The sequence below is a fragment of the Engystomops pustulosus genome, chromosome 9 (assembly GCF_040894005.1).
Source record: "Engystomops pustulosus chromosome 9, aEngPut4.maternal, whole genome shotgun sequence".
Taxonomy (NCBI): domain Eukaryota; kingdom Metazoa; phylum Chordata; class Amphibia; order Anura; family Leptodactylidae; genus Engystomops; species Engystomops pustulosus.
The window spans coordinates 2,088,153-2,099,895 of NC_092419.1; the positions used below are offsets into that span (position 1 = coordinate 2,088,153).

An 11,743-nucleotide genomic window follows, 5' to 3' on the forward strand; every position below is an offset into this window, starting at 1 on the left:
AAGAGTGTGGCCACGCCTCCTTTTAAAGAGACAGCACGACCTAGGATAACGTCTTTTAAGGCCGTGTTCACACATTGTGCTTTAAGATGCGATTCATGGAGGAGGAGAATGGGGCAAATGCTGCAGGTGCGTCCCGACCTAAACCCGGAGATTGGGGAAACGCATGTTTTATCAGATAATCAGGGAAAACAAAGCGCTAGATCGCAACAGAGGAGATTTAACGAATTACACGGCTGTCAACATTGTGTACAAAATGTGTGCGTTAATGCATTGCTAACACAGGTTTGTTAACACCGTGTAAACATATGCATTCGTTAACACTAGTCTAATGAATGCATTTTGTAAACGCAATGTTGACAGCAATGTAATTAGGTAAATCTCCTCTCAGCTGTGTGAGCGCCACTTGTCAATGCACCCTAAACGCATCTGCCTTTACTCCTCACCAAATGGCGCTTGAATTGCGTTTCTAAACAGCGCCGGGGTATGGTCTGTGTTGGTATTGCAGATTATTTGTATAGAAATGAATGGAGTTTAGCTGCAGTACACGGTCAGGTGCGGCGCATGTGTACAGAAGGGATCGGCGCATGTGTACAGAAGGGATCGGCGCATGTGTACAGAAGGGATCGGCGCATGTGTACGGTCAGGTGCGGCACGTGTGTACAGAAGGGAGCGGCGCATGTGTACGGTCAGGTGCGGTGCATGTGTACAGAAGGGAGCAGCGCATGTGTACGGTCAGGTGCGGCGCATGTGTACAGAAGGGAGCAGCGCATGTGTACAGAAGGGAGCAGCGCATGTGTACGGTCAGGTGCGGTGCATGTGTACGGTCAGGTGCGGTGCATGTGTACAGAAGGGAGCGGCGCATGTGTACGGTCAGGTGCGGTGCATGTGTACAGAAGGGAGCGGCGCATGTGTACGGTCAGGTGCGGCGCATGTGTACAGAAGGGAGCGGTGCATGTGTACGGTCAGGTGCGGTGCATGTGTACGGTCAGGTGCGGTGCATGTGTACAGAAGGGAGCGGTGCATGTGTACAGAAGGGAGCGGTGCATGTGTACGGTCAGGTGCGGTGCATGTGTACAGAAGGGAGCGGTGCATGTGTACAGAAGGGAGCGGTGCATGTGTACGGTCAGGTGCGGTGCATGTGTACAGAAGGGAGCGGTGCATGTGTACAGAAGGGAGCGTTGCATGTGTACGGTCAGGTGCGGTGCATGTGTAATGTCAGGTCAGGCGCGGTTGACATTTGTCCATCCTATATACTGGACACACGTGTGACTTCTGGTGACACCTCATACACATCCCCCCCATGACCCAGCGTGCACATCACCCCCCCCCCATGACCCCGCGTGCACATCACCCCCCCCCTTGACCCCTCATACACATCACCCCGTGACCCGTTCATTGCAGAAATGTTTTATTGAACACAACAAACAGCCATAAAAAAGCAGAATAAACCCCACAACTATTACACTGGGCAGTGACCTCCCTGACGTAACGCGGCTGACCGCCCCTGCTGTGTGGAGTGTCAGCTCTTGTGCCTTGGGTAACTGTGCGTCCTGCAGGATTATAAATACATAAATAATCCGCATCCTGAGCTCCCTGATGCAGCCTCATCAAACCTGACAAACATCTAATACAAAGGTATAAAATCTGCTGCCCCCTAGCGGCGGGGACATTGCATTGATGGCGGCTTCATTTTTAGTTTATTTTTTGCAGCAAACACAGGGAAAGATCAGCTCCTGTTTAAAGGAAACCTACCACTTACAAGACACATATACATGGCACCAGCTCAGGGTGAGTTCAGGGTGAGCTGGTGCCAGAGCATATTTTTGTTAGGGGAACAAAGCCCCTATTGCCGTTTTATAAGTTATATTAACTTATAACTCGGCGCGCCGCACTTGGGCACGGCGCACCATGCCCGTGCGTGCGCCGGATTCTAAAGTGCTGGAGAGCCGGTGACGTCACCGATCTCCCCAGCACAAGCGCGCCTGCGCAACTTAGCACGGCCTGTTTCCCCGTGTTAGGGGCTTTGTTCCCCTAACAAAAATATGCTCTGGCACCAGCTCACCCTGAACTCACCCTGAGCTGGTGCCATGTATATGTGTCTACACCTACCACTTGTAAGTGGTAGGTTTCCTTTAACCCCTTACATCCTGCAGAGGAGGCGACCGTGACAACGAGGCCCACCTACCACGCGGCCAGTGTTACAGGGAACCAATCACCACATTTGTCACATATACAGCTGGTGACAGGTTCCCATAGAGCCGTCTTACCTAGACGCCGCCCTTCTTTTAGCTAAAGACTGTTTCCTTCACATCCCCAGAAAATCAACTTTGTTATTTTACCAGGTATAAAGGCAGATCCTCGTGTCATGTGACCAGGGTGGTTGTAAATACTGGTGAGCGCCCCCTCTGGTGGGATCTGCTCTTCTTTAAGTTACTTATGTCCTGGTTTTTATTTTAAAAAACTTTGACAATTATGCACATGAGCATGAGGAGCTCCTCGGACTCATTTACATAATAGTTAAAGCCTTTTTTTCTTAAAAACAAGGGAGTAAGAATCTAAAAGAAGAGTGGATCCTGTCAGAGGCGGGCACACACCAGGATGTCAGTGCGTGGTTTACAATCCTTCATCCTGGTGGTAGATGCCCTTTAAACACGGTGGGGCAGATATATCAAGCTGTCTGAAAGTCAGAATATTTCTAGTTGCCCATGGCAACCAATCACAGCTCCACTTTGAAATATTCATGAGCACTGGTAAAATGAAAGCTGAGCTGTGATTGGTTGCCATGAGCAACTAGAAATATTCTGACTTTCAGACAGCTTGATAAATCTGCCCCGATTTGTCCATTTACTTCACCCAACGTTCCAGTAAATCCAGAAAAACAGTAAACAACAGTGGCCCTGATATCGTTATGTGCACACGGCCCCCTCCTCCTCCTCCTCGGGGTTCAGTATTGTATGACCCCCCCTCCTGCAGGCAGAGTAAAGCTCCTGAAATCTGGATTTGGTGGGAATCCTGGAAAATTGGCCGCCCTCTGCAGAGTGTAGGTGCGGTACCATGATCACCCCATGACCTCAGCAGACGCCCCCTACAGGTACCATGATCACCCCATGACCTCAGACGGCCCCCTACAGGTACCATGATCACCCCATGACCTCAGCAGACGCCCCCCTACAGGTACCATAGCAGCGCCCTGATACCCCGTAATGTGACAGCAGAGGATTGGAGGCGCAGAGGTAGAAGATCCCTGTTTGTACGACATCAAGCATTGACACCCCCCCCCCCCCCCATTGTGCAAAGGGTTTCCCGAAAAGTTACAAACACAAAACATTCCACCCTCCAGGATCACATAATGGAGACTGCTGGAGGCTGGAGGCCTGGGGGGAATAAGGCAGGGAGTGGAGGCCCATAGTCCGTGGAGGCCTGGGGTGGAGGCCCATAGTCCGGGGAGGCCTGGGGTGGAGGCCCATAGTCCGGGGAGGCCTGGGGATTAAGGACACGAGGAGATAAACACTGAGGTGCCAGGGGTCCAGGTCCTTCTGCACTGGGGGGCATAAGACGGGGGGTGTCTTGGTCGGCTTAGGTCAGCCACTTCTCGATACATTCCTTAAAGACGGTCTCGTTGGAGTGCCACATGGTGTGAACCACGCCGGGGATGGAGTACACAGTGATGCCTCCCCTCTTGTCCAATGTGCGGAGGCCAAAGCTGTCGTCCTGGTACACCTGAGGGAGGAGGGGGTTACATATTTATTTACATGATTGGCAGGGGTCCAACATCCAGCCCCCCCCCCCCCCTACACATAAGCTTTACACTAATTCACTCAGAATGACCAGAAAGCGGACAGCTCCCCTCTCTGTGTAGTGGCTGAACTGGGTAACTGCAATGAATGGAATCTGATCTGCAGTCACCCGGTCTGACCACTACACAGAGAATGGCGCAGTCTACCTCCTGCTGTAAGAAACTTATTGGCCCTTAATACCAAAAAATTATATAGTGGTTGTCCTACAGGATCTATACAACACAGCGCCCCCCTTGTGCACAGGCTGTATATGGTACTGCAGCTAAGGCTCTACTTTGGAGATAGATCCACAGTACAGATAAGAATATCCCTTTAAGGATTTAGCGCATCTATGTACAGGTGATCTGTGCCGGCCAATCACTGACCTCATCCTGATGTCTCATCACATAGAATCACCCTCCATTTTGCTCCTGGTGTCGCCCCCTTGGGTCTACGTTATATTCTCTCTCCTGTAACACGGATCAGTAATGGCAGGAGCGGCCGAGCTGGAGAGATTGGTCCTTGTTTTATATTTTTCAGGTAAGTGAGACCGTCCCTTTAACCAGTATTGCAGCACATGATATACTTGGGTTTTAAAAACTTTTAGATTCAAAGTTTTTATTCAATGGCAGCAAGCAGAGATCCTGCCAATAGCAAGGAATTTAATGTGCAGAATCTAAAAACTGCAGAACTGGACACATCCTTTTAATGATAGAAAGTCCCTGAAGGTGATGAGTTCTCCTTGTCCAGGAGACTGGTATCTGTTTGCATACAGCGCCCCCTACAGGTAGATATGACTCTGACAGGGTGAGGTATAACATGTCTGGGACTTTAACCCCCCCCCCCCCCCCAGGTATCTCTCTTGCATCTGAGGGCTTGTTAGTTGCAGCCTATGGGTACCCTGGTATTCTGGTTGCAATGCTGCAATACCAAGCATGGCCACAATACAATGTATGGCACAGTGCTAGATAGATTGTAATAAATGTAATCCCCCTTTAAGGGGTACAGTGTATGCTACCTTTCCAGCACCCCACCTGTGCACACGTGGTGTGTGGTACTGCAGCTCACTAATAACTCCATTAAGTAAAGTGGAGCTGCAATACCAGACACAACCAGCGGACAGGTGTGGCGCTGTTCCTGTTCATACAATGAAGGAAGCACCAACCTTCTGCTCTCGCATTTCCAGCACCGTCTCATTCTCATTGTAGAATGCAAAGTGGCTGAAAAGACAAAATAGTGAATGAGAAAACGCACCACTGCGGGCACCCCCAGCCACCTCTGCGGGACCCCCCCCCCCCACACATCTGCAGACCCCCGCCACCTCCGTACCTGGACTCCCAGGGGGTGATGACGCCATCGCTGGGGCCGCCGATGAGGACTAACTTGCGGAGGCGCAGGAAGTTCTTCTTCCATTCTGTGGATTAGGGGGAAGTTGAGCACGGGGGGGGGGGAGACACATGTGACTTATGGGGGGCTGCACCATGTGACCTACCTGTGGTGTTCGGCTCGGGCCGCTCAGAGTTTATAGGCGCCAGGAAATCGCTGCTATTGATGTACATGTCGTGGTGATGAGGATCTGAAAGCAGAGACATCTATCACTACTGACAGCTCATACACTGACCTAGCGCCCCCCGGAGGAAGGCCACGTGCAGCGCGGGGGTCTCCGCTCGGGGCTCACCGTTCCAGAAGTTACAGATGGAGATGCTCTGCCCGAACCCCGTGTAGCAGAACCTGTACAGATTGGCCTTCACGTACGTGGGGAACAGGTAGCGCAGGTAATCCGTGTCTGCAAGGGAAGTCACCTGGTTACAGATCAGCCTTCCCCTTTAAGTGAGCAGCAGTCGTGTCCTGAGTGATTATATTAGTACATGACATTAATAATACGGGAATAAGAGGTTATTACGAGCTCCGGCCCCCATGACGTCTGTCTATGGGGATTCTATGGGGTCGTCCTACAGGATCTATAAAACACAGCGCCCCCTTGTGCACAGGCTGCATGTGGTACTGCAGCTCAGACTCTACTAATGACAATATCCCTTTAAGAGTTCAGTTCAAGAAAAGTTTCACCAAACTTCTCCGATGGGAAACCAAAACTTTAACTTCTCCATGAAAAAGGGGGAAGAAGTGGCAGACACCTGCGAGGAGCACGCACGCTGCCACGTCCACGTCCAGGACATTCTGATATTTCACTTCTACAAACTTCACACGGACAGAAGTGAGAAAACACAAAAGTAAGTGAAACGAGGAAGAGGGAAAGGACCCGCGCCCCGCGCCTCACCTCCGTACTGCCCCATCTGAGGAGAGGACAGCGAGATGAACGTGTCCACGTTGTGGTCTGGCATCGTCTCCAGGAGACCCCGACAGATCAGTCCTCCTGAATGGGGGGAACACATATAGATCAATGCACAGAGCACAGCAGTGTGAGGATGAGCCCCCAGTCCTTCCTGCTGCTACTAACATACACATCAGTATGATTGCACAGATCTACACTGGCTGCAGAGAGCACAGAGCACAGCAGTGTGAGGATGCGCCCCCAGTCCATCCTGCAGCTACTAACATACACATCAGTATGATTGCACAGATCTACACTGGCTGCAGAGAGCACAGAGCACAGCAGTGTGAGGATGCGCCCCCAGTCCTTCCTGCTGCTACTAACATACACATCAGTATGATTGCACAGATCTACACTGGCTGCAGAGAGCACAGAGCACAGCAGTGTGAGGATGCGCCCCCAGTCCTTCCTGCTGCTACTAATATACACATCAGTATGATCACACAGATCTACAATGGCTGCAGAGAGCACAGAGCACAGCAGTGTGAGGATGAGCCCCCAGTCCATCCTGCAGCTACTAACATACACATCAGTATGATTGCACAGATCTACACTGGCTGCAGAGAGCACAGAGCACAGCGGTGTGAGGATGAGCCCCCAGTCCTTCCTGCTGCTACTAATATACACATCAGTATGATCACACAGATCTACACTGGCTGCAGAGAGCACAGAGCACAGCAGTGTGAGGATGAGCCCCCAGTCCTTCCTGCTGCTACTAATATACACATCAGTATGATCACACAGATCTACACTGGCTGCAGAGAGCACAGAGCACAGCAGTGTGAGGATGAGCCCCCAGTCTATCCTGCTGCTACTAACATACACATCAGTATGATTGCACAGATCTACACTGGCTGCAGAGAGCACAGAGCACAGCAGTGTGAGGATGAGCCCCCAGTCCTTCCTGCTGCTACTAACATACACATCAGTATGATTGCACAGATCTACACTGGCTGCAGAGAGCACAGAGCACAGCAGTGTGAGGATGCGCCCCCAGTCCTTCCTGCTGCTACTAATATACACATCAGTATGATCACACAGATCTACAATGGCTGCAGAGAGCACAGAGCACAGCAGTGTGAGGATGAGCCCCCAGTCCATCCTGCAGCTACTAACATACACATCAGTATGATTGCACAGATCTACACTGGCTGCAGAGAGCACAGAGCACAGCGGTGTGAGGATGAGCCCCCAGTCCTTCCTGCTGCTACTAATATACACATCAGTATGATCACACAGATCTACACTGGCTGCAGAGAGCACAGAGCACAGCGGTGTGAGGATGCACCCCCAGTCCTTCCTGCTGCTACTAATATACACATCAGTATGATTGCACAGATCTACACTGGCTGCAGAGAGCACAGAGCACAGCAGTGTGAGGATGAGCCCCCAGTCCATCCTGCTGCTACTAACATACACATCAGTATGATTACACAGATCTACACTGGCTGCAGAGAGCACAGAGCACAGCGGTGTGAGGATGCACCCCCAGTCCTTCCTGCTGCTACTAATATACACATCAGTATGATTGCACAGATCTACACTGGCTGCAGAGAGCACAGAGCACAGCAGTGTGAGGATGAGCCCCCAGTCCATCCTGCTGCTACTAACATACACATCAGTATGATCACACAGATCTACACTGGCTGCAGAGAGCACAGAGCACAGCAGTGTGAGGATGAGCCCCCAGTCTATCCTGCTGCTACTAACATACACATCAGTATGATTGCACAGATCTACACTGGCTGCAGAGAGCACAGAGCACAGCAGTGTGAGGATGAGCCCCCAGTCCTTCCTGCTGCTACTAACATACACATCAGTATGATTGCACAGATCTACACTGGCTGCAGAGAGCACAGAGCACAGCAGTGTGAGGATGCACCCCCAGTCCTTCCTGCTGCTACTAACATACACATCAGTATGATTGCACAGATCTACACTGGCTGCAGAGAGCACAGAGCACAGCAGTGTGAGGATGAGCCCCCAGTCCTTCCTGCTGCTACTAACATACACATCAGTATGATTGCACAGATCTACACTGGCTGCAGAGAGCACAGAGCACAGCAGTGTGAGGATGAGCCCCCAGTCTATCCTGCTGCTACTAACAACATACAAATCAGTATTATTACATCAATCTCCAGGAACGATACCAAACACCCCCTAATGCACTTGGTGCAGCTACAATCCTGGAATATAAATCCATCCTGCTGCTACTTACATACAAATCAGTATAATTACACAGATCTCCAGGAAAAATAACCAACACTGGCTGCAGAGAGCACAGAGCACAGCAGTGTAAGGATGTGCCTCTAATGCACTTGGTGCAGCTACAATACTGGAATGTAAATCCATATTGACAGTCCTGCTGCTACTAACATTCAGATCAGTATAATTACACAGCTATCCAGGGACAATACCTAACACTGGCTGAACAGAGCACAGCAGTGTGAGGATGTGTCCCCAATGCACCTGGAGAAGATACAATCCTGGAATATAAATCCATATTTCACAGTCCTGCTGCTACTAACAACATACACAATGGTCGGATTGCACAGTAAAATCTGCTAATACACTCCATAAGATTCTCTTATTTATATTGTGATTTTGCTATCAATCTCATAATGCCTCAGCGCAGGAACACATGGGTAGCTGGAGAGAGCCTGCTGGGAGGACAGTGTGACTATCCTGCTCCTCTGTGTCTTGCTATCAGCAGTGATTGCATGTCTCCCCCTCTGGGCAGTCCATGTAATTGCACCATACAGTGAGGTCTATGACGGACAGGAGGTGAGGGATCACATGAGAAGCGTCAGGTTTGGGTGGAGTTCCCCTTTAAGGCATCAGCGACTTTCCTGACGTGATGGATGTGTAATCGGAAGATGGGAGTTATTGTGTCCGCGCTTCCAGGCGTCTCCACGTGTCTTGTCAGATGACTGGAAACATTGGAATGAAATTACTCGGAACAACTGGAAGTCTCGGAGACAGACAGCGCCCCCCCCCCCCCCCCGGGATGACAGTCATGAGACAGTCTGACAGAGACACGCAGCTTTCCAGCCAATCACAGACATGAATAACACCGGGGTCATGTGACTGGCTGGAGCAGATCCCCTGAGAGTTGTAGTTGAGGGGGTCAATCACATAAGTGATGCTGGGTGGAGTAGTCCTCACCTTGTGAATAGCACAGCAGGTGCACCCCTTCCTTGCCAGCGTTCTGCATGATGGGGTAGATGGCCTCCCGGAATCCCATCACCTGCTTCCAGAGGGGCTGGAGACTCGCTCTGTGGTCAAACAGGTCCAGCACCGAGATATTGGTGCCCGGGTGAGACTGCGGGAAGATTACATCATGTACAGACGATGCCAGGCGGAGGATGTGCCCAACGTCACACACACCCAGAGCCCTGCGGGTTGTAGCATCCTCATACATACCAACTGCACCAGCCTCCCCCCCCCCCTGCGCCACAAGCAGCACCCGCCCCCCCTCTCTGCGCACCAGTTCCGCTAGCCTCCCCTCTCTGCGCACCAGCAGCCTGCGTCCCCTCACTGTGCACCAGCAGCACCAGCGTCTCCCCTCACTGCGCACCAGTTCCGCTAGCCTCCCCTCACCCCTGCGCCAGCCTCCCCTCACTGCGCACCTGTTCCGCCAGCCTCCCCTCTCTGCACAGCAGCAGCGCCAGCCTCCCCTCTCGCCAACCCAGCATCTGTGCCAGCCCCCCCCCTGCGCACCAGCCTCCCCTCTCACCAACCCAGCATCTGTGCCAGCCCCCCCCCTGCGCACCAGCCTACCCTTTCGCTGCGCACCATTGTTACCAGCCTCCTATACCATAGACATTCAAACTATGCCAGGCTTTCCTCTCCGATCCCACTAGCAGTCCCAGACTCTTCTCTGAGAGAACTGTGCCCGTCCCATGCCCCTCGCCCACCCCTTAGCCCCCTCTTACCTTGTTGATGAACTCCACCAGATACTTGAAGTTGGCAGGACTGTCAAAAAGGCCGTGGACCAGGATAACCGGCTTGTACCCGTGTGTGGGGTCTGCCATCCACAGCAGCAGGGGCACAAAGAAGAAGAGGGCTGGCACTGCCAGGCGGGAGGTCTCAGCCATGGATAGAGTCCCCTACAAAGAATCAGAGAGATGCTGGGACCCGAGTGATGCATGGCACGTGAGATGTGTGTATCAGTCATATGTCCGCTGAGCTGGCACCTTGGCATCCCTGCCCCTCCCATACAGGCTCCAGCCACCTCCCCCCAGGGGGCGCTCTCCCCCCACTATTCACCTCCTTCAGCCTTTGGTTCCTTGAATTTCATCAAGCTAAGTGACCCCAACGTAAATTAACCCCTAGTCTACCAAGCACTGAGGCTCCATCTGCCCCATTACTCTGGTACTGTATTAACCCATCACACGCCATGGCCTGCCCTGCTATGATTAACCCTTCACCTACTTCCAGGTAAATATCTTCAGGTGCCCAATAACCCAGTTAACCCCGTATGTGCCATTGTGTCCTGCCGTAACCCCTCGCCTGCCATACGTGTAGGTGAACACGTCCCCTGCGCATTACCGTATTAACCCATCACTTTCCAGTACACACCAAGGAAGTCCTCGTCCCATATGTAACCTTTCACATGCCGTATCATAGTGTAGCAGCCTCACGTATTAACCCATGGTGTGCCCCACTACAACAGCAGCCGAGCAGACGGGCAATCACCCGGCTCTCTGGGGCAGATGTACATGCATTAACCCCTTAAGTTACATGAACCCCCCCACACAAACACACGGCTCATTGTATGACTATGGAAAGTGATCCTGCCCTTTAAATCTACAGTATACGACACAGAGGGAAGGTTTCTGGGACTTTCACATTGTAAATACATCAGTTCTGTCTGATCGCAGGAGGATCGGACCATAAAGCATTAACCCAATCATGTCAGGACACGAGCGCTCTCATCTTACTCTCTGGCGTCTCATTCTCCTGGTGGTGTGCGGGCGGTCTCGCGGTCTATGGCGCTCTCTCCAGCAGTCTCATTCTGGTACCCGGCAGCTTCTTATCTCATCAGTCCCTCCAGGGCAGCACTTTGTGAGGGTCTCTTATCTCTGACCCTGTGGTCTCGCTATCAGATGTCTCTCTCCAGCAGAAGGCTCTGAGACCCTCACTCTATTGTATCCCCTTATGCTCTCAATACAGGATGTCTTTCTCTGGCAGATCTGCGCTCTATTCTATTCCTGCAGTGCTGTCTCTCACACTATGTGCCGGTCTCTCTCTGGCAGTCTCTTCACCAGTCCCTGCACTCTCCTGTATGGCAGCCCTCTCTCTCTGGTGAGTGATGTCTCCCTCTCCCTGTGCAGTCTCTCTGGTGGCTGATGTCTCTCTCTGGCTCTCTATCCCTGCACTCTCTCTCTCTCTGTGGTGGCTGATGTGTGTGTGTCTCTCTCTCTGGTGGGAGATGTCTCTCTATCCCTGCACTCTCTCTCTCTCTCTCTCTCTGTGGTGGCTGTGTCTGTCTCTCTCTCTGGTTGGTGATGTCTCCCTCTCCCTGTGCAGTCTCTCTGGTGGGTGACGTCTCTCTCTGGCTCTCTATCCCTGCACTCTCTCTCTCTCTCTGGTTGGTGATGTCTCCCTCTCCCTGTGCAGTCTCTCTGGTGTC

The 11,743-nt window shown here is 51.9% G+C and overlaps 1 protein-coding gene across 1 annotated transcript; it reads right to left on the reverse strand.

The window, feature by feature from the left end:
• Window positions 1-2,942: 2,942 nt before the first annotated feature.
• PPT2 (palmitoyl-protein thioesterase 2) lies at window positions 2,943-11,510 on the reverse strand. Its single transcript, XM_072122912.1, has 9 exons — window positions 11,052-11,510; window positions 10,044-10,217; window positions 9,274-9,430; window positions 6,055-6,150; window positions 5,455-5,562; window positions 5,269-5,352; window positions 5,106-5,190; window positions 4,942-4,996; window positions 2,943-3,720 (listed from the first exon to the last, which is right to left on the reverse strand). Exons 1-9 carry the CDS (start codon window positions 11,064-11,066, stop codon window positions 3,577-3,579), a joined length of 918 nt encoding a protein of 305 aa, XP_071979013.1. The 5' UTR covers window positions 11,067-11,510; the 3' UTR covers window positions 2,943-3,576.
• Between the last annotated feature and the right edge of the window lie 233 nt (window positions 11,511-11,743).